The 23,922-nt window shown below is 35.5% G+C and overlaps 1 protein-coding gene across 2 annotated transcripts in view; it reads right to left on the bottom strand.

The window, feature by feature from the left end:
• LOC131046353 (pyruvate dehydrogenase E1 component subunit beta-1, mitochondrial) overlaps positions 1-23,922 on the bottom strand; it is a 116,028-nt gene that overhangs the window by 31,730 nt on the left and 60,376 nt on the right. For both annotated transcript variants that reach the window (XM_057980079.2, XM_057980078.2), the window contains exons 4-11: positions 2,817-2,897; positions 2,660-2,686; positions 2,460-2,522; positions 2,250-2,336; positions 771-896; positions 527-660; positions 254-326; positions 107-172 (exon numbers count right to left, since the gene is read on the bottom strand). In XM_057980079.2, coding sequence (XP_057836062.2) covers positions 107-172; positions 254-326; positions 527-660; positions 771-896; positions 2,250-2,336; positions 2,460-2,522; positions 2,660-2,686; positions 2,817-2,897 — 657 coding nt within the window. The remainder of the gene's footprint in view (positions 1-106; positions 173-253; positions 327-526; positions 661-770; positions 897-2,249; positions 2,337-2,459; positions 2,523-2,659; positions 2,687-2,816; positions 2,898-23,922) is intronic.

Below are 23,922 nucleotides of genomic sequence, written 5' to 3'. Positions count from 1 at the left end.
AAATTCTGATGTAAAATTCTAAGGTGGTAATATGATCATGATAAGTTGATCCTAAATCATAAGTCAAAAATTCGTTTCGAAAATGGAACATAAGATCAATATTTACCTGCAAAGCATAGCCAACCATTTTTGAAAAAGCTGTGATTGTCACATCCTTGCCTTCTTTCTCAACCTGCAAAAGAAAGATTACTGAATAAGACATTGATGCCAGGAATTTTGGACATATCAAAAAGACCAAACAAAACATGTGTACCTTTGCTTTCCCAATTGGAAGACAGAAGCTAGAATCAAGAGATTCTGCTGAGACTGGAAAAGATTCGCCATACCTGTCATGATACAACTTAACAGTAAATGATTCCAACTTTGAAACAGCATATTTTCCTTCCAGATAATCATGGAAATGTATAGCCATTCAAAGTTAGAAAAGCTTTCTTTCAAGATGATTTGCCTTTTAAAATCTTATATTATCAAGCAAAGTCAACACAAGATTATTTGCTATTACTGAAAGCATGCTTGTTATGCTTACAGCAATTCATTTTCAAGAAATATAACAGGATCTGGGTCACGGATGGCAGCTTTCAGCAATCCACGAGCATCTTCTGATGAATAGGGAACCAAAACTTTTAGTCCTGGGCAGGAACCATACCATGCAGCATAACACTGCAAAACAGATAAGACACCCAATGAAATGACAGTCATCTTGAGCATCTTCTCCTTTCTTTTGTTCTCTCTCTCACACAGACATGGACAAAAAATGACCAATGTTAAACCTGAGAGTGCTGAGCACCAACTCCAGCAGCAGCTCCATTTGGTCCTCGGAAAACAATGGGCACAGAGATTTGGCCTGCAGACATATAATTTGACTTGGCTGCAGAATTTATGATGTGATCAATAGCCTGTAAACAATAAAACACCATTTTCAGGCACACAAAAGAGTGGTCATATAACATAGACAATGCAAAATTAAAATCTGAAGTTTACAAAAACATATATGTTGTGATTATTACCAAAGAACTACAAAATAACAGGGATATCAACATAAATGATAATGAAAAATATTATGCAATGGATTTATGTATATAGGTTCAAAATTTGTGCTCGTGAAGTTACTCTTGCACTACAATAATGTAGAAATATGTCTTTTCACGTGCTGCACAGATATTAAGTAAGCAAAAATGTAAAAACAAGATTTTAATATGTCCCAACACTATGTAAATGTTCCCTCACCATCCAAATTGCATTCATTACTCTTAAGGTAGAAATGAAGTTAGTATAACACATTTTACCTGTCTATACAAACATTAAAAATCAAATACTTGAATAGAAATATGCTTTTTCATTCATAAACCAAGGCATGCGGATCACACTCTCAATAGGTGATGAGCCAAGAATTCTTTTTAAATTGCTAAGATGGGCCAATAACCCCAGGAATTCTACAAAAAGACTTTTAGAATTCCCGCACTTTTTGATATTTCATTAAAGTCCTGAAAATAAAGTGATTTTATCAATCCCCCTTAAATATTTCATTTAAGTCACTTTATAACACTTCATTAAATAAATTAATTAAAATTACCCTAGAAATGCACTTTATCGGATAATATTAAAATAATTCATTTCAATTATTCCCTTGCTGTCGACTTTAGCCTACGGGAATAAGATAGGCTAAATGGTCATCTGGCCTACTCCTTGGAAGGGGTAATTACAAAAAACCCACGTAGGGTGAAACATCCAGCAAAGAATATTATAATGATAGGAACAATAATATAGAACTGTGACAGCTTATTCAGATTTAATGTCTCAGCCCAGGGCAAACATTTGAGAATTGGGAATATAGAAAAGGAGTCAGTCAGATGTATTCATTCTCCAAAGAGAATAAATTTAAACAAATTCACTGAGGTACTAGGTGGAACAGTTGAATCTCATCCAAGCTGTTCGAAGATGGTTTTCATTAGTTTCTTAAATCACTAGAGTAATTCGGGATAAGGATATTCAATATGACAATGTAGTAAGTAATAACTCCTACGGATAAATGCACGCAACCAATTTTTTAGTTGTAAACTTACAGACATAGTAATATGGGCACTATAGGAAGGGAAACAGCAGTGATGTAGATCGCATCATTTCTCTACCTAGTAAACAAAATATTATATATGAAGCTCAAATGAACAAAACCAGAGAAAAAAACTACACGACAAACAAAATAGCAATCAGAACTAACAGGAGAACACTTAAGTAGTCAAAACACCAACCTGCATAGCAAAATTGAATGTCATAAACTCCACAATGGGTTTCAGTCCATAATATGCTGCACCGACACCAATGCCAGTAAAACCAGCCTGCAATAGCAGAATACATGCAGCATAAATTGTCTATATATTTGAATAAATGAAAGATATAACGGAATAAAATCTTTTGTCAGGATTTCAATTAGCACATATAACTTCCACAAACTTACAAACCTCAGTGATTGGAGTATCAAGAACCCTGTCAGGTCCAAACTTTTGCAGAAGGCCTTTAGAAATCTGTAAAGAAACCCAAATATAAGCATGCAAAAAATACAAATATCTCAAATTTTCAAATTTTTAGTGAATTCTCCAATAGCAAAGGGTTCTTATCTGATTATTATATAATGTTGATAAAACCTCCACAAGTAAATTACCTTATAAGCTCCTTGGTATTCACCGACCTGGTAAAACATCACTCAACGGGATCAGTAGGCACTTGCTGAAAATAATATGTTTGACTCAAAACATTAAAGATATTAATAAGTTCTTTAATAGAATTTAGACTGGCATATGGTATTGAACAACACAAACCTCTTCTCCCATTAAAAATACTTTTGGATCTGCAGACATTTCTTCCTCAAGAGCTGAGTTAAGCGCATCCCGCACCGTCATCTGTACAAAAATTGTTGAGTTACAATCTAAAGACAACGAAATTGAACTTTGTTTGTGTATCCATTTGGTATACGAAAAATTACTTTTGCAAAAGTCATATGTAAGGTGTATTAGAAACAAAACAAAAAATGTAATGATTTCACTTGCTACAGAGCTAAGATTGTGCAACCTTCCAGAGTGCACAGTCTCTTCATATAGAAGATATCCATAAAATTTCAACAGAACAGACCACTTTGTGTCAAACTGTTTCAATGAACAAATTCATGTGTCCCATGCATAGATACTAAAATGTACTTCTCAAATCTCTACGACTTTAGGTCACTTTATCTCACTCAATATTATAGAATAAAATGCAAAGCTTCAAAGAAAAATAAAAATGAACAAACACAAGTGGTTGATAGTGGATTCTAGGACTCTGACAACTCTTAAGTTGGAAGTTAATAAGGCATGGTCAGGCAAGGAATCAACTAAAAATCATTGGATGAGGCAAGACAAGAAATTGTTGTCGCCTGATCTAGCAAAAAATTGAAAGAAAGTATTTTAATGGGCATAGATGCTGCATTAATTAACCACTGTTGTACATACTTAAGACGAGTCAAAAAAATTGGAAACAATCAGCAAATTTCATGTTGCAGATCATAAGTTTTGGCTACAGTTTTTGTCATTTGTGTTCAATTGCAAGAATAAAAAATCAAAGTTCATCCAAAGTGACTGGTTGTTTTGGGCTTCAAAAGCTGGGCCTCCTGTTAGGTATATTAAAGATGAAATTAATGGTTGAGTTGCTAATTTTTAAGATTAACTATTAGAACTTAGCATATTCTTCAGCTCTTAGCAACCTCTAAAAATTTGAAATTACAATTTAGGACATTAATTGACTCCTTCCAGTTTAGATTTTCATATTCCTCTGCTCATGTATGGTTGAATACATCAAGAATGAGCCTATTATTTTGTCATCTTCACTTGTGCCTCTTTCCCATGGATCCAATTGAGCTTCCAATGTGGTAAATCTTTGGACTATCTTCTCTCCTATTTTGGTACCTTGTACCTAATATATGGCTTGCATGTGTTAGTAAGATCTCTCATTAAGTGTTCCTTAAGGATCCCAGAAGCAGTTAAGAACAAGAACTGAAAGATTAGATAAATTTTCAAAATGAGTAAGTACTCATTTTTCCAACACAGTCAAAACTGTTGCTTTTACTCAGCCAGAAGTTTAAAAATCACAGCAGCAGTTCTCTAACTGCCACAGCATTTTCACCACCACCAAGGCAGTCATGACTGTTGGCTAGTAGTACTTCCATCACGAATGTGGAAGTGAACAATTGCATCTTTTGATGTTTCAATTCATTCAAGTAAGCAAACAGCAGAGGCGAGGTTCAGAAGGTTGGAGAATTGTTAGCATAGGGGAAAACTTAGTTGTATTTCAATGAAAGTATTACCAAGAACAACAGCTTATTAGTTGTATTACACTACCTGTGATTTGTTTTCCAAGTAAGATAAATTAGGTAGATCAGCTATTGGCCACTAGCAAATCTTTTTTCCTCCATTAAGCAGATTTTCCATGAAAATATCATAGTCCACCATTTCTGTCAATTCATTTTGGATAATTTCGTAATTCGTAGTATTGCATAAAACAAACTCAGAGAAATCATTGAATATTTGGTAATTCACAATCTGTTTGAGCTTCATTGTTTTGATAGTTCTAAATAAGAGCAAACACTGAAAATTTGTGTCATGACCCCCAATCCAACATAGGAGGAACAACAAACCAAGGAATGAAATTCTCTTAGCCACATAAGTCTTCACCACTTCATTAATCCTGAAGCATGCTAGCATCATAATCTCCAGGCTCGGGAATGACTGCAGACACAATACAATCAAAAGATTTCTACATGTTTCCTACTCCCCTAGAGACATGTGATCCTCCCTGAGACACATTTTAGGAATTAGTCAGGATGGTAAACAATATTTTAAGAAGCGGTTAGTCATGAAGAGGCAAGAGAATTAATAAAAAGCCACTTCTCTTCCCAAAGGTTAACGCCGTAAGAAAGGTCACTACTCGATAGAGGAATACACAGGGACAACACCAAGCAGTCAAGGGGAGGCATGGAATACCAACAAGAAATATATTCATCAGATCAAAGAGAAAGAGGATCGATCAGCACTCTAATACAATCTGCAAATTCAATCTATATAAAATTAAAAACAGTAATCAGCAATATATATATACAAATATATAAGTCTAATAACCGGGTAAGAAGGAATAGAGTAAGAACAGGAAATAAGAAACCTGAGCATCAGGTATTAATAAATTAAGCAGAGATAAGTAGAATATACAAGAATTATGAGATCTGAGTAAAGTCAATAAAGGGCAGAAGTTCTGGTCTAATACGGAAGATAGATATGATGACATAAGTTCATCAAGCATCGCATCACACTTGAGAATCATCAATCATCAAATCATCATCACGAATCATTCAAGCAGTTTGAATAGAAAGAAAAACCATTCCTCCATAAGAAGAGGACAGCAATCAAGGAAGAAACAACTCCAGTCAAGGATCTGATCACAGCAGAACACTGGGTATTTCAGACCATTATTCTGTGGTATCCATAACATGCCTGCCCAAATCGATCGTGGTATACATATATGCATTTAATGAATGATTTTAAGTTTATGTTCATGTTTGATTGCCATATATATATATATATATATCAATGCTACCTATGCACTATAGATGATGATTAAATATGTGTATATGATAGAAAGATATGCATGATTGCCTGAAATCCATTTTGTAGGAAGGGCCTGAGGTGTAAGCAAAAGGGGTTTGAGAGGGCTAAGTAAATAGGCTGTCTTAGAGTTGACCATAATGACTCCTAGGACCATAGGGCACTTATGTAGAGGAGCCGAGGAACCCACTTACAACCTCCGCCCAACTCAGCAAGATAGCACTTGCCTTTAGGGAGATGAGACATTGATGGAGAAAGCAAGTACAAGCCACTAAGCAAGCAGGGCCTTGGTGGACATCCACTCTTGGGCTTGGTGTAAAAATGGCTTTGGGTGGACCCATCATGTCTCTTCCTCCAAACCCTAATATGCTTGTCTAATATTATTGATGGTATATGAATATATTGTGATTTTGTCTAACCCTAATGATTCTAAATGTGTGTGTGTAGAAATGGCTTCGGGGAAACCCATCATGTCTCTTCCTCCAAACCCTAATATACTTGTATAATATTATTGATGGTATATGAATATATTGTGATTTTTTCTAACCCTTGTGTGTGTGTAAATGGCTTCACGCAAACCCATCATGTCTCTTCCTCCAAACCCTAATATGCTTGTATAATATTATTGACGGTATATGAATATATTGTGATTTTGTCTAACCCTTGTGTGTGTGTGTAGAAATGGCTTCGAGCGAACCCATCAAATATGCTTGTATAATATTATTGATGGTATATTATTGACGGTTTATGAATATATTGTGATTTTGTCTAACCCGTGTGTGAGTAGAAATGGCTTTAGGTGAATCCATCATGTTTCTTCCTCCAAACCCTAATATGCATGTATAATATTAATAATTATTGATGGTATATTATTGACAGTATATGAATATATTGTGATTTTGTCTAACCCTTGTGTGTAATGACCCTTATATTATGTGCATTTATATTCTATATATATATATATATATATATATATTTATTCCCATACACTATTATTGTTAAAGATTATTGTATTACTTAAAATAAAATTCTCCACAATTTATTATTAATATCCTTGTTTATTAATGTTTATTATTAATATCCTTGATTATCAATGTTTATTATTACTGACCTTGTTTATTAATGTTTATATTTAATATTCTTGTTTAATATTAATATGCACAAGCACCGATTTATATGGAGTAATACGTTTGAAATGGGTGGGGGGACATGACCCAAGGAACACTTGTCCAAGGGATCGTGTCCCTTTGGAGGAGTCACAGCAAATCGATGGTTTTAAACACCATCACTCCCCCTTCCTCCAGCATTACACACACGGAAATAGTAAGAGAGGAGAATACAGGAGAAAGAAGAGGTCAGCATTCATGTCGACTGAGAACTCTACGGGTATGAATATAAGGGTTGGCAATAATATCATTTGATGCTGTTTAATAATGTTAATACAATTTAACATTGTTAATACAATCAATACTATGAATACACTTTAATATTGTTAATGCAATTCAATAAAATTTATACTAATAAGACAAATTAATATTGTTATTAATACAACCAATACAACCATTCATTAACAGTCAATTTTAAATTCATATAAGACATAAGAATGTAAAAGAAATCTGAATGTATTACTATAACAAGAAAACATAAAGGGTAATCAACATGACACAAGCTGATAACATTAAAACACTACCAATATTGATAACATTCATTGCATAAATGATAATACAACATAATGCTGTTAAAAAATATAATTAACAATTAATATTGTAGAGAACATAAATATTTATTACAACATTTCTAAACATGGTAAGGGGAAGTGTGAAAGTATTGTGAGAGGGGTACGGTGTATGGACATTGTTCTAGATACACCCCCTCAAAGTGGGACAAGATGAGCCCATAAAGGCCAAAGGAGTACAAGGGTACGATCTTCAGGTCTAGGAGGAGATGGTTTCTGGGGCACTTCTCCACAATCTTTCCCCTCTTCTCCACCATGGCTCACAAGAACAAGAAGTAGAATCATTAAGGTATTAGGATGATGACTGGATGAGGGTCAAAGGCACCTTATTGTAGCTTCCCTACTATCTCCACATGGATCAATTGTTGAAGGGAATCATTCATAAGAGCAGAGAGGTTGATATGATGGAAGGGAACGGTGTAAAGCCCTCACTAGGCACGCCACCTCATGATGATGGTTAAGGACCACATGAGGCCACAGAGGATAAAGTCTTGTTGTTGGGCCTTGGGTAGAGGATACTTGGGGCACCTCATCATGTCTTCCAACTCAACCCTCAGTATGGTTGAGTTTCCATCTAATTGTTGTTATTGGTTGTGTAGATCTATATATACATATCCTAACCCTAGAATTGGATTTATTTCATGAGTTACATCCACATTGCTGTCAAATCTCATTTGTGGGTTTTAAAAAATAGGCTTATCTCATCTTATTCTTAAATGAAGATTATATTCCTAACTATGCTTGCCCTTGTTTCATTCTAGATTTGTGAATTTAGGGCAAAATAGAAGGTGATCCCAAAAAGGGGGCATTACATTGTGTGTGTGTGTGTGTGTGTGTGTGTGTGTGTGTGTGTGGGTATATGAATATATTGTGATTTTGTCTAACCCTTGTGTGTGTGTGTGTTGGTATATGAATATATTGTCATTTCGTCTGACCCTTGTGTGTGTGTGTGTGTGTCGGTATATTAATATATTGTGATTTTGTCTAACCCTTGTGTGTGTGTGTGCCGGTATATGAATATATTGTGATTTTGTCTAACCCTTTTGTGTGTGTGTGTGTGTGTCGGTATATGAATATTGTAATGTCCCCTACCTGATTAACATAATTAATCTATTTCAATATACTAAAATTGATTGAGAGACTAATCATGAAGCCAGTCATTGGTATTCTTCAATTTATTAGTTATTAACAAGTGCTTATTTATTTCCCTCATTAGATGATTAATTTCATTATTCATAGTTCTTAATGTAGATATCAGACCTTGCTACTACTTCAGTTTTAAGGGAGAAGGGTCTATGTATGTTACCAAAGCGCTCAGAGACCAAATACAATAGGTTTCCTCAAAGTTTACAGAGCTTGGGTCTATACCCTCAAGGCTTATGGGTCGCTGATCCCCACCCTATCTTGGGACTTAACCTATTGCTTGGATTTAGACTGCCCCTCTTTGGAACATCTCATCCCCATCTTCTTAAATACTGATAATAGCAGCAAGAGGAATGGTGTATATATATGTATTGTTTACTTATTTTTTTCTTGATTTACCATATCATATTATTATTCTTCCTGCTATTAAATTTGGATGTGAATTCTTTATTATTATATTAATTTCTGCTGTCACTGTTAATAATTAAATTTTAATCATTCATATTATTATATTATTTACTGCTGTTATTGTAATACCCAGTCATACTTTTATTGTAACTCACGTTCTTCCTTACCATGTTACCTTAATTAATTATCAAGAAAGGAATATTCATATTACAAATAACATAGAGTTCTTTTCCACGTACCACTGTGAATTTGTATTGCCAATTCAATAGCCCAGCATTCGCCAGCATAACCGATATCTTTTTTCCTGGAATGATTTGGGAATGTCTTTATATATATTGTAATGGGAATGACAAGTCACGTTGCAAGAGACATGACTCGTACCTGTTCATAATAACCTCCTTAACTAATCGCACATCTTAATGGTTAGTTAATTCATCGTTTGATATAATCCCTTTGATGGTTCTAATGTTTATTCATTTAACTTCAGCTTACATGCAATTGCTGCTTTCCCTTATATTGACAAATCACTGCCTTAATAGCGGCAGCTCTAAGTGTTCCTCACAGCACTCTGACACTTAATAAGAAACACAAACTTAATAAATCCTTTGATTATCAGAAATCGGGCACCACAAATTATTTGGCACAAGGAAGTGGTCAAACTTTCGATAATAGTTTTGAAAGAGATAATGAAGACCCACGGTATTATGAAGTTATCAATCCTTCATCTTCAAAACATTAGAAAATGAATTAAGCTTTGCCTTTTAATCTTCTACGCTACTCATACTGATATCTTCAAATGTTATTTCATCAGATAATATTTGTTTTAAATGCAACCTTTCATATTCTTATAATTGCTGCATCCAGTACTGAAACATTCATTTACTATGTATTTGGACAGCATTGAGACCTAAATCTCTTCCTATTCATTTGTTCGGATTTGGGGACATGACAAATATATTGTGATTTTGTTGTGTGTGTGTGTGTCGGTCTATGAATATATTGTGAGTGTGTGTGAGTGTGTGTCGCTATATGAATATATTGTAATTTTGTTGTGTTTGTGTGTGGTGTTGGTATATGAATATATTGTGATATTCTCTAGCCCTTGTGTGTGTGTGTGTGTGTGGCTTCAGGTGGACCCATCATGTCTCTTCCTCCAAAACCTAATATGCTTATATAATATTATTGATAATATATGAATATATTGTGATTTTCTCTAACCCTAATGATTGTGTGTGTGTGTGATTTAGGGCAAATTAGGAAGGAGACATTACAATATGGCAATTCTTAGTTTCAGTTAATTGTTTGACTACTAAGTTAAAGATCAATAAGTTGCCTACATGTGTAGGGTTATCATTATATTATGTTAGATAAGGGAGAGCAATAAGCAGGAAAGTGATTAGGGTTATACAGCCATAAATCAGCTGCTTTAGCTCCTCCTGAGGTTTTGGAGGAAGAAGATGATGAAACCGAAGATTATTGGAATGAATTCCTTTGTTATCCTGAACCAGATAATCTGTTCCATTGTATGAACTAAGATGAACTCCCAGATAAGCTGTTCCATTGGTTGATGAACTCCCCTATTGCTTCAAATGATGATCAGAATAAGTAGGAAGAGGAACAGAGGCAAGCTGAGTCTTTGGTTGCCCCCATGCTGTCCTCAGCAGTTGTAGGGTCTAAGCTAGAACAGGATTTGGCTACCTCTCATCAGGTTTTGAAGGGATGCAAAAATGACAGCATTCCTTATCAAGTTTGCACCAATTCCTATCACTCATTTCTTATGGTTTCTGATATCAGTCCTTGAAAATTTAAGCAGTTAAGTGAACTCAGCAAGGAAGGTTGTGTGGTGTTGTGGGTGGTCCAGATGTACTTGCTTTAGGTGATGTCCCACTCTTCTTATCAAAGAACTCGGTGTTGTTTTTGTCTCTAGAAAATATGGTTGATTTCTCAGATCAGAAGGAAGCTTTGTCTTTATCAGGCTAGCTTGTGGGAAGGATGTAAGCGCACAGGCATTCTCCAAGTGGATGGAATCAACTTGGTCAGATATCACACTTCCCTTCCTATCTTCTCTCACAAAAGGCTTCTTCCTATTGCAGTTTCACTCACCTGAAAAAAAGGATTGTATCTGGAAGCAAGGACCTTCATTCTATGGTATTGCTGGGCTCTTTTTGTGCCCCAAGCAACCCTTTTTTGACCCAGAGAAGATTGTTTTTTCACATGTACCCTTTTGAATCCATTTCTTTAACCCTCCCTTGATTTGGAGATCAGCTGCTATGATTCAATTGTTGGTGGATCAAATTGATTATTGTGTCAAAATGGATTCTGACAGAGATGGCTATCATGGGAGCTATGACAAGGTTTGTGTGTTTGAAGGTTAAGATCTTGTCTTTGTCTGGTTCTTGGCTTCAATCTGTGGATTACAAAGGGTTGCTTTTGGTGCAATCTAGTAAGAATGTTCTTTGGGTGTTAGGAGTTTGGGTTTTGTCCTGCAATGGGTGCCCAAAAAGGAAAATCCAAGAGGAATTCATTTCAAGAAGTCATGAAGGCTTCTTCCCTCCTATTGGTCCTTTGAACAGTAAAGCACATTGTAAGAAGCAGTGATTTGTTTCCTCATTGCAGCAGCATCTTAGGAGTGGTATGATTGCAGGTTTGGATGGTGTTTTGGTTTAGGTCATTAGGTTTGATGTGGTGATTCCTTTCCAACACCAATTGCAGATGACTCTAGATCTGATGCACAGCATTTGTTCAGTGAGATTCCTGTTGGTGTTTGTTTTATCATCTACCAAACATTAGAATAAAATACCCAAAGAGACTCTATCCTCTCTTGAAAAATCACTGCTTATGCTAATATCATATGGCGATTCCAAGGTTTCTTTTGTCAGACCTTGACATGCGGATAAGCTCAATGGCCGTTGTGATATGCTGGTAATGCACAAAGGGACTTACGCTTGCCATGTTCAATTCACAATGGAGGTTTAGACAATGAAGCTCTATCATCTGGGACTTGGATCATGAACTTCAAGAAAACTGAAAAGGAGATAAGGGTTCAGAAATTCTAACCTATTCCTAGGAATTCAAGAGACGACATTGACTAGGTGACTTCAATAACAACACTTTGCTTCGCCACGCTTAGGACAACTACACAAAGTGAGTGCAATCTTCAAGGGATGTGCTTATGAATAATACCAACAATTGAACAATATTACTCAAAGGAGAAGTTAAACCTCCACAAAATAAGCTCAAACTAACTTTACACAATGAACAAAAATCATCTGTTCATCAAAAGAATGAGCAGAAATTCACCATAAATCAATACTCATCAAATCTTGCATTCTTCTAACATACATGAAATGAAATCTAAACTATGATGAGGGATAAGAACCATGCAAATTCCAAAATAAAAGAGGTAATCACCATCAATTCAAACAATGTATTACTTATTACTTTGGCAATCATATGCAACAATTACTTATCTCAACATGTTTTGCAACATGCTCCCATGATTTACAAATGAAGGGTGAGCTCAATTTATAGGCTCCCCAATTACAATTCAATGGTCAGGATTGATTTCAAATCAACGGTTGAGATTACAAAATAAAACCCTAATTAGGGTTTGGTACAACTAACTACCTCTTGACCAATGAGAAAATTACATCTGAGGACACTTGTCCTTCTTGCTAAATATAAACCAATAATGAAATAGAAGGTTGTTACATTGTGAAGTGTGCCTTCTAAAAGCTTCTGGATAAGTCAAGTTCGTTGAACCTGGACATGTTGACTTGGAACAATCTAACTGTTGAGTGTCCTCCTTGTATTCTCCAATTTGGGAAAAATTGCTTAAGTCTGGAAATTTGTTTGGAATAGTCTTCTTGCCACTTTCTGATCTTGATTGGGAGTTTGTCTTTGAGTCTTCAAGAGATGAAATCCTTCAAGAAGTCTGGAATTTCTTTCTTGATTCTTGGAAACCCTTGTGCCTATGCCACAATGGAGGAAATTGGAACTTTTTTGTGAAGTATCTCCCATACTAGCCAAATTTTGGCTAGTCAATTTTATTTTGTGGATCCTTCAACACCTAGCCAAGATTTTGACCATTTCTATGCTCGGACACACTTTGCCTGTGGATTTGCTTTCAATTCTGGATCTGGCTTGTGCTGAGTAGAACAAACTTTGCCCTTGGACAAGGATTTTATTCATCTTCTCCTTACTTTCCCTCTTTATTCTTCTTCTTTCTTCTTGTTTCTCTTCCAACACTTAGTCACAATTTAATTCTTTTGGTTGTAGAAAATTCCATACTTAACCATTTTTTATGTGTCAAACATTTATTTTTCAACCCGTTCATTTGTTTGACCCTTGATTTCATGTGCTACTTTGTCAAATCTGTTTTTCCTAGCCATTTTTGTGTCTTCGGCACGACAAGTGGATTGTCTTCATGTCTTATCCTTGAGCCATAAGCAAATTTTCATGTCTTGCTTAGGCATCTTCACATATTCCATTTATGCCTAGTCAACTTGGTATGTTTATGTCTATCCTTCTTGCAAACTTTTGTGTAATTCACCTTACCAACTTGTATTTTCTTCTAACCTTGTCCAAAGATCTCTTTGCTTTTCTCTTTCAACCTTGTCTTCATGGCGGACTTGGCCAATGTTTTGCCAACTTCAACTTGCCTAAGTTGGACTTTGCCATCTTCTAATTCTTTCTTCCCAAAACCTTTTTCTTTTCTTCTTGTGCGGACTTGGAGGAAGCCTTGCCATATCTCTTTCTCCTAACCATGTCTTTTTCTTTGGCGGACTTGGAAGATGTTTGGTCGAGTGCTCATGCTTTATTTGTTTTTCCAATGTTTGCTTTCTTTTGTGCCGAACTTTGAAGTGCTTTATCCATCCTAACCCATGAGTGGAGTTTACTTGACCTTAGGATTTTCCCCTTGACTGCAGAGCGGAGTTTGATGTTCATTTGCCAACCTTTTTGTGCATGGGCAGGGTTTGAAGAAGCTTAGACATTGTCTTCTTATGCTCGGCGGACTTGGACTATATCTTTCCAACTTTGTTTGCTTTATCCTTTGCCACTTTGGCAGACTTGGACAATCTCTTTCCAAGTTTCCTTGCTTTTGGAGGGCAGACTTGGACAGCCTTATGCCAAGTTTGGGCGGGGTTCAAGAGTCTCATGCCAACCTTGATGTGTTTGATCATGGGCGGACTTCATGTGTTTGATGCCAAGGCGGACTTGGCTTAGCATTGGACAATTATTTCATTGGCGGACTTCACATGTGCCTTGACATGTTTGTTTCCTGCTTAACCTCAAGTAGGAGTTTGTTTTACTCTTGCCATGAGTTTTTTAACTGAAGGTAGGAGTAAGCAAGTGTCGGACAACTTGTTTGTGTATGAGGCGGACTTTGAAGAGTCTTAGCCATCTTAGACAAGGCGAACCTTGGTGTGTCTTGGACATGCTTCCTCTTCATGCTGCCTTTGCCATCCTTCTTGACCTTGGCGGATTGAATCTTTGAATGACTGAAATTTACCTTCAACTCTGAAATTCTGTCTTGAAATCTAAAAAAAGCACCTAATTTCTTAATTTCAACACTTAGAAGAATTTTATTCTGGAAAATTTTTCTTCAAAAATTCAAAAATTCACAAATTTTGAGAGAAAACTTCTTCTCAATTGCTCTCCAAATTCTCAACCTGAATAATGAATTGTGAAACTAAATGGTTGAAAATATATAAATTTAGGATTTTTAAACTTAGAAATTTTTTTTGTTTTGTTTTTTTAATTATTTTATATTTTTTTTGTGTTTTTTTTTTTGTTTTAAGTCTTTCCAAAATGGAATGTTTATTTTCCTATCAAAATTTCATCCTTTGCCAAAAAAGAAAAGAATCTTCTAGAATTTTCCAAAATTCTTGAATTTCTTGATTTTTTTTATTTTTTTTAAGTGTGGAATTTTCTCTTGAAAATAATTTTTTTAGTTTTGAAAAATAATTAAAAAAATTTATGTGACAAATTTATTTTCCAACTTGCTTTACACTTCCATTGCTTAGTTTTTTTTTTTTCTTCCAACATGGTCTAACCTCAAGTAGGAGTTTAACTAACTCTTTCCAAGAGTTAATTAACCATGTGTAGGAGTGTACCAAGTATCGGACATTTTTGCTTGATCATGAGGCAGACCTTGAAGACTATCATACATCCTTGTGTGTGAATGAGCTTACCCTCTGGTAGGCATTTGATTCACCACTGCCATGAGTCCGTTAACCCTTGGTAGGAGTTTACCAAGTGTCAGACATTTTCACTTGAACAACTTCCTTATGCCTTGGCGGACCTTGATCATGCTTGGACATCTTCCATGCTTGACATTCTTGGGCAGACTTGACTGATGATTCTGGCTTTGAAAGATGCACTGGAATCATCAATAGAACATGGATGCAAAAGCCAAAGCCTCACATTTCAAAGTTGCCCAAATAGCTCAACAGCATGGACTTCAAGAAAGAATATGTTGATCTTGTGCTAATGATGAGCCGGGTTATGGGATGTCCTCAAGCTTACATCTTTGAATCTTGGATGTTTTACTTCATTGAAGAAGTAAGGAAGGCATAAAGGTGGTAGACTGGGCAAAAATAATTAACAACAAACTAGACAAGCAGTTGAGGAATTTAAAAGTAGTCTCAATCCTTCTACATGAGCTCATATATTATCTACATGTTGACTAGAATGGGCAATTTCAACGAATTAGCAGGCAAAGGACCCATGGGATGCGGCCCAGGATGGCTGAAGGTCCATGAGTGTTATCCACAATTGCACTTATACAATCCTACTTCTTTCAAGAAAGCAAATAACACCTTCACTATGCATATTTCTAGATCTTTGCAAGGAGGAGTTCACACAAGGTTATCGCAAGAGGCAAGGAAGTTGGTAAATAAGTACGAGGCTTGGTACATTCAATTTCCAAAATTTACTTACCTCCGGGTCGAAGGATTCTCTGCTCAGCCATATAAACTTCCAAGATATCCAACGGACAAGATGGTGTTATTAGAAATTACTAGACAATTGACTACCTATGACAAAATTCAAAAGAAGAAGACTGGGCTCAAAATTCCAATTGTCATGGGAGATTATGAGGAAATGTGTCCATCATTGACGAAAGCAGAGAAGTCAGTAGATAAATTAATATTCTACCACCTAGCACCTCATACTGCAAGGACATTTTTGATCCGTATGATAAGATAAGGATGGTAGCTGGCATAAAGCACAGGCACAAGATTCAGCTAGAGGATTATTGGGTTAACGCCAAAGATGACTATGAAATCAAGAAGAGGATGTTTTCCAGATTGCCTCTTAAGCTAATAAGAGTCTGTGAAATCATACAAGTGTCGGATCAAATAGAAAGGATGTGAATACTGTTCAGCCAGAGTATGAAAAGGAGAAGGATAAGCTAGTTCGGGTGTTGTAATATCCCTTGCTGATTATGGCCTTAAATGCTGAAGATAGGCTCAAGGAATATCGTCAAACAGTTGTCCTTCAACCCTTTAACCAGCTGTTACTAAAATCTGATTGCTTTTTTGATGTTCATGACCCAAGGTGTTATAACAAACAATTCACACACAAACATTAGGCTTGTTGTTCTGAGTTTCAAACTGATAACCTTGCGTGTTATTGACACTGGAAGGGCTTTGCACAGTTTTGCGTGTTATTGATGCTGATGTAGTTTATGTTTGTTTATTTGAACATATAGATGCAATGCAAAGAACTGAAAATAGTTTTACAGCTAGTTGTCATTTTGTCAAACATATAGCATGCATCCTCAAATTAGAAACAAGACTTTATGACAGCATATATAAAGCTCAGAACTGACTCCTTTATTTGATGCAAAATACCAAATACGATCTTGCAAATTCATTGAGGACTTGGCTCATTTCTACTAGAGGATCCTGGCCATCCTAGGCAGGTTGGAAAGCATCAACAATTCATGGGATAATGCACACATTTATCAAGACTCGATAATTCCACGCCTTGAAGCATTAATGGAAACTTCCAGACAGGGATTGATAGATGGAAAGGTCATCAAGGAAAATGAGGCATATGATTTTCCTCGATGGTTCTATGGAATAAGCACTGGAAAGGAATTCTTTGAAAGATCCAAAAGGGAGTCAGAATTATTGACATCAACCAAAAAGGTTCAGGAGAAAATCCTCAATGTTATTGAAGAATTGTCTACAAGAAGATTAACTGATGAGGAACTAACAGTGGACAAACTAAAGGATAGGCTGCATGAATTCTTCTTCGTGGAATCCTTCTCGAAGGAACATTTGGAAAATATTTCCTTGTTCTCAAGCACAATGCGCAAGACTTAGGAGGTTGTGCCAAGATGAGAAAAAAAATTCTCCAAGTGTGAAAAGGATACTGCCATGCTAGAATTCAAATTGGAGATTGTGCCAAGTGTCTCCGTAGGAGAGCTAGAGGCCGTCGTGACCAGATTCATCGCATTTGCCATCAAAGAAAGGGATAACGGTCATCCTATTTTAGACGAGAATCTATTAAATGCATGAAGGCATGATGGGTCATTTACTGCATGGTGGACGCCTTGACCAAGTGGTGGGTCATTTATTGCATGGTGGATGCCATATTTAGGAGTTAGTGGGCATTTAATGCCAAGTGCCCAAGATTCTTCATTTATGAACATACCCACTACTTGGCGCTACATTTGGTTATTCCTAGTCAAACCCTAATTAGGGTTTTGCATGGGCGAATCTTAGCCATTGATCTTAATGTAATCTAGGTCGTCCATTTTCATTTTGGGGCCTATAAAAGCGGTTCACCCCTTCATTTGTAAGAGAGGGAGAATTTGTAAGAAATTGTTGCTCAAGGCTTTCAAGATAATAAGAGTGATTCATTGATTTTGGTGATTACTTGAGTTATTTTGAAGTTGCATGGTTTCGCTTCCTCACTTAGATTAGGTTTGTTTCCAAGTACTTAGATGAATGAGATTGATAGAATTGTTTTATGGTGAAATCATACATGTTAATGTTTGTAGCTTCAGTCGAATGATCATTTAGAATACATATAATATATGTTGATTAATAATAATATATTATTATGTTATATTATTATATTATTATTAATCATATAAAATTTAATATTCAATATTAATCTATTATATTATTCTAAATTAATAATTGATTGATGAAACATTATAATATTGATTAAATTATTATAATTAAAGGAGAGACATGTCCGTTCAAGGACATGCCTCTCCAAAGGAATATATATAGTATAATGTTATTCAATTTGAAAACACAGAATTCCAAGAATGCAAGTATCAGATTGAATCAGATATATACATTAAAATACATCCAATAAAACCTGGGAAAATCAACATGGTATCAGAGCTCAGGCCTGTGAAGTTTAATTTGGAGGTTGGAGAGGGTTGGAGAATTCAGTTTTTTTAGAATTTTCAGTCTGAAATATGCCATTGTACGGCCCTTGGTTGGCCTCAAAATGAGGACTATAATATATGGATGGAAAGATCTGTGTTTCTAGTTTTCAAATATGTTTATCTCATCAAATTTGATTCAGTTTTGTGCAAGATATGACGACTTTGGTGCAGGTCACTTGAAACCCTACCTAGGGTTAGCAGTTTTGGGGAAAATGTCATAACTTTTGTTTTAACCGTTGGATCTTGCTATAACTTGGAGGAAATGTTTGTAATTATCTTTTCTAACATCTCACCGAAGAGATTGGATAAATTTGGTAAATTGCAAAAGTTATTAACGGTTGTGTGTGGCAGATCATAATGAAAGTGTTGATCAAAATTATGAAAATGTTCTACATCATTCAAAGGGAATTATGATGAGAGATGATTCATGGGTGATATTTATTATATGGGCTCACCTTATGAAAGGAAATGTTTTAAACTTAAGGACGAAAGCACAATAAAATTGAATTAAAGGGAGAAATAAATTGATGCTTATAAACGAATTGATGATTGAGACCAGATGCAGAGGGAGTCTGACATTTCAAAAGAGGACAAGAGGTTGATACAAGAACTTGAGCTTCAGAGGGAGAAGATGGTTCAGTAAACTTGTGACAATTTTGATCATAGTGATTGAGAGGGATTTTCACTATTGAAGGTGAAACACTTATGAGGTAAATAATGCTAAAACACATGTATGCAAGTTAGAGAAAGCACTGTATGGATTAAAACAAGCTCCCAGAGCATGGTACGAAAGAATTGACAGTTACTTATTAGAGATAGGTTTCTCTAAGAACATTGCTGATCCAAATCTGTATTTCAAAATAATCAAAGGTGAAATGTTGATACTCATATTATATGTAGATGACTTATTAATTACAGGCGAAGATCATCTCATTGCAAAATGCAAACAAGAACTAGCTTCAGAGTTTGAGATGAAGGATTTAGGTCTACTCCATTATTTTCTTGGATTAGAAGTATGGCAAAAACCAGATGGTATTTATCTAAATCAAGGTAAATACACCATTGACATTCTGAAGAGATTTGGAATGATGAATTGTAAGCCAATGTCATCTCCTATGGAAACAAACCTACATAAACTAAAAGAAGCTATAGCAGATTCCAAATTTGCAGATCCAACATTATACAAACAGATTATTGGATCATTAATGTACCTAGTCAATACCAGACCTGATATATGTTATGCAGTAAATGCACTCATCCAACACATGGTTGAACCCAAAGAAATACATTTGGTTGCAGTAAAGCATATATTGAGATATCTTCAAGGTACCTTGGACTATGGACTGCATTATGAACACACTGCATTGAACCTACATGGATAATCTGATTCAGACTGGGCTGGAAGCGTGATAGAGAGGAAGAGCACTTCAGGATGCTATTTCAGCTTGGGATCAGCTATGGTATCTTGGATCTGCAGAAAACAATCATCCGTAGCTCAGAGCTCCACAGAAGCTGAATATATAGCTATATCCATGGTAGCTAAGGAAGCCATATGGTTGAGGAAATTGATAGTAGGACTGTTTGGTGAAAATCTGAAGCCTACTATCATTCATTGTGACAATCAGAGCTGCATTAAACTTTCAGTGAATCCAGTTTTCCATGATAGATCCAAGCACATTGAGATCCCATATCACTATGTAAGAGACATGACAGAGAGAAAGGTAATAAGACTGGAATATGTCAATACAGGAGATCAGACAGCTGACATTCTCACCAAACCCCTAGCAAGAGTGAAAATTGATCACTTCAGGAGGTATCTTGGTATGGTTAAAATGTAATTGATGTCTAAAATTATGTAAACTTCTTGGTCATATACTTGAGTATATGAATTATGTAACCTTTCCCTGTGTTCATTCCTAAAGGATGACGATTCTTTAGTTAATGAACACTTGTATTTTAACATTGTAAGGTGACGATCTTATAAATGTTTGGAAGATCATATAAACTGAAAATCAAACAATTTGAATATCAGTATTATGATAAGTTATAGTAGACATTATGTAAGTGGATTAATGTCAGTGCACATACTATAATAGGGATATCAAAGTGAGTATATCCTTAGTATCACAGGCTAATACTTAAAACAGGGATATCAAAGTGAGTATATCCTTAGTATCACAGGCTAATACTTAAAACAGGGATATCAAAGTGAGTATATCCTTAGAATCACAGGCAAATTCTTCACACCTAGGTGATGTAATTATCATGAGATTAGTGTTGAGCTAAATTAAGTTTTAGGTCTATACTCCTAAGACTAAGAGGGAGTGTTAAATTTAGTCTTAGTCGTAACTCTAAAATCGTAATCTGTTTTAGCGCCCAGAAAATTCGATTTTATATTTGCGATTTAATTAAGTATTAAACTAACATACTAGTTTGTTATTGTTATGTTTGGTTTAAGTAATCCCGCCGGTGTAGAAGGATCGTGGCTCCACACAGGGGTCACGACGCTATGTGGAACCACGTGGTTCCACATAGGATTGCGACCCCCTGTGGAGGCACGATCCAATGAAGACAAATGATATATATCCGCCACCTTTGTTGAATAAAATTACATACGATACATGTGGTGAACGTAGAAGATATAATTGCTTGGTCTTCGCATCTGCAGAGGCAAACTGATAAGAGCTTGTGGATAGAATCGCCGACTAAGGCAATTCACGTGAGAGCTCATGGATAGAATCACCAACTAAGGCAATCCACACAAGAGCTTATGGATAGAATTGCCGACAGAGGCAATCCACGCAAGATCTTGTGAATAGAATCGCCGATGGAGGCAAATTCACACCTTGAGACTATGGTCCCCTATGATGAGCATCATATGGTTGATGCAAATACTCCCAATATCATGAGATGATATTTTTGAGTTATGGTGAATATCATGTGCCTTGATATTCTTGTTTATACCATACTTCCTGATATCATAGTGAGATAATATTTTCTCTATTCCATAATTAATCTAGACTTAATGCATTTGCATTGATTTTATCTTCCCTAGCTAAGAGGGAGTGTTAATTATGTTTCGTGTAGCTATGGTGAGGGCCATAAGTGTTGACATGGGAGATCACTACACATTATGTCTGATCATCCTCCCTAGCTAAGAGGGAGTGTTAATGTTTGTAGCTTCAGTCGAATGATCATTTAGAATACATATAATATATGTTGATTAATAATAATATATCATTATGTTATATTATTATATTATTATTAATCATATAAAATTTAATATTCAATATTAATCTATTATATTATTCTAAATTAATAATTGATTGATGAAACATTATAATATTGATTAAATTATTATAATTAAAGGAGAGACATGTCCGTTCAAGGACATGCCTCTCCAAAGGAATATATATAGTATAATGTTATTCAGTTTGAGAACACAGAGAATTCCAAGAATGCAAGTATCAGATTGAATCAGATATATACATTAAAATACATCCAATAAAACCTAGGAAAATCAACAATACACTCATACCTTTTGTAAGTAGATGATTTCTACTTGCAGCACAAGATCGGATTGAGCCTTTTGAATGTGTATGTTTAACTTCGGTCCTTGAATGAATATTGTTCCTCTTGATGGTATTCATTGGCGACATGGAAATCTTATGCACAACCTTTGAAGATTGCACCTCTCTTTGCACAGTTGTCTAATGTTGGTGAAACAAAGTGTGGTCAATTTCACTTGAGCCTTTGTTATCTTTTGAGTTCCTTAGATTAAATTAGAATCTCTCTAAACCCTTCCTATTTACTTTCCGTATTTCATTGAGAAACATTTCCAAAAGTACTTATCATTGCCAAATTATTCACAAAATCCCCTTCAAATACAAATTTGTTCAAGTCCCTTTCACTACACGTAAGTCCCTCTTGGATTACCAGCAACACATCAAGCCAAACAAGCTCATATCCAACATAAAGTCGCCAAGTATGCAATAGGAACCTTGGAGTCGCCTCTATGATCTTCGCAATCTTAGCATACGAGGGAGTCTTTGCTCAAGAGAGGATAGAGTGACCATTGGAAACTTTATTCTATGTTGGTGTGGTCATAAAACACTCGTCAACAAGACTTGGGAGTTTCTTTTGAATCATTTAATTCCATTTAGAGACTTTTTTTACATGTCTATGGTGCAACCTTTTCTAATATTATTTCAAGAATTTGTGAGGATGTTTATTATCTCTATGAGGTTTATGACACCAAATAACCCACCCTCACCTTCCTTAGTAAGCATACCATCAAACCACGTAATATTATAACAAGAATTTGTCAGGGTGTTTATCATCTCTATGAGGTTCGTAATACCAGATACCCCACTCGCACCCTCACCCCCTGGTACACATACCATGTAAGATGTGTTGATTTTATTGTAGTTGTGGTCAAAATCCAAATCTGACATTGATATATAATTATATTATTATGTTATAATATAATTATATTATAATTATAATGCATAATTATTATATTATATGATAATACAATAATTATTATATTATATTAATAATATATTAACTGTTGCCACTTGGAAGAGTGGCGACCCTTGGTATAAAGACACCTCTCACATATACATAATGAGATGTGTGATCTCATTCAATATATAGAATAAAATAACAACAATATGCAGATCAATATAAAATACTCAGTGCTCAGGGGAGACGAATATATCGTCTATGATTGGGAGGGCAATAAGAGTTATTGCTCGTGGATAATCGAGCACACTAGTAAAAATACCATGGTATCAGAGCGGGTTCCCTACCAGCCTGTGAGGATTCACGAATAAACGGAAGTACAAATTCACAAAGCAGAAGGAATAAATTCCCCACTCTTGAAGCAATTGATCAACTTCGTGAAGTCCCTGAGGGAGACGAAGTTGTAGAAGAGATAGCCGTATACATAGATATATACATGACAGAAATAATATCCTCAATTCCTCTAGCACAATCATCATCGATAATAGCATGCAGTGTGGGATCAGCAGATATTGATACCATTCGTTAATTGGATACACAGTCTTCATATCTGACAAGGACGAACAATTACGGAGGATCTGATAATAAACTTAAATTTGATCATTTCATTTTATCAAATTAAATCGATTTACCTTACGTCTACGATTTCATCTTCTGATTATCAGCTAGTTGTTTGACAGTGATTTCGATCCAAATTAGGCAGCGAATTCATCTTTGCATTTCGATCATCAGCAATTTTGCTTTGTCCAGCGATTCAATTATTAATTCAAGCTCTTGATAGGGATCGATTTGAGTGTGGAGTAATTTTGAATTGATACAATGACCAGTCTGTGAAGTGCGATCTTGATTCTAGCAATCACCAAATACATTATTGGCGATAATCTCCACTCGATTAGACTTGCATCCAAATTGAGGCCATTGGAGGATAGTGACCAGCAAACTTGATTTTGGCATCAAATCCACCCCATATTCTGTCAACCAAATCACTCTATCAGCAGTGAGTTTGTTCATTTTGGGTGGCGAATTTAACACTTTTTGCCATCAGAAAACCATAGCAAGTTCATTTGAGGCTA

This window comes from Cryptomeria japonica, chromosome 8 (genome assembly GCF_030272615.1).
Source record: "Cryptomeria japonica chromosome 8, Sugi_1.0, whole genome shotgun sequence".
Lineage (NCBI taxonomy): Eukaryota > Viridiplantae > Streptophyta > Pinopsida > Cupressales > Cupressaceae > Cryptomeria > Cryptomeria japonica.
The sequence above is the reverse complement of the archived record's forward strand: the minus strand, read 5'-3'. Positions and strand labels throughout refer to the sequence as shown.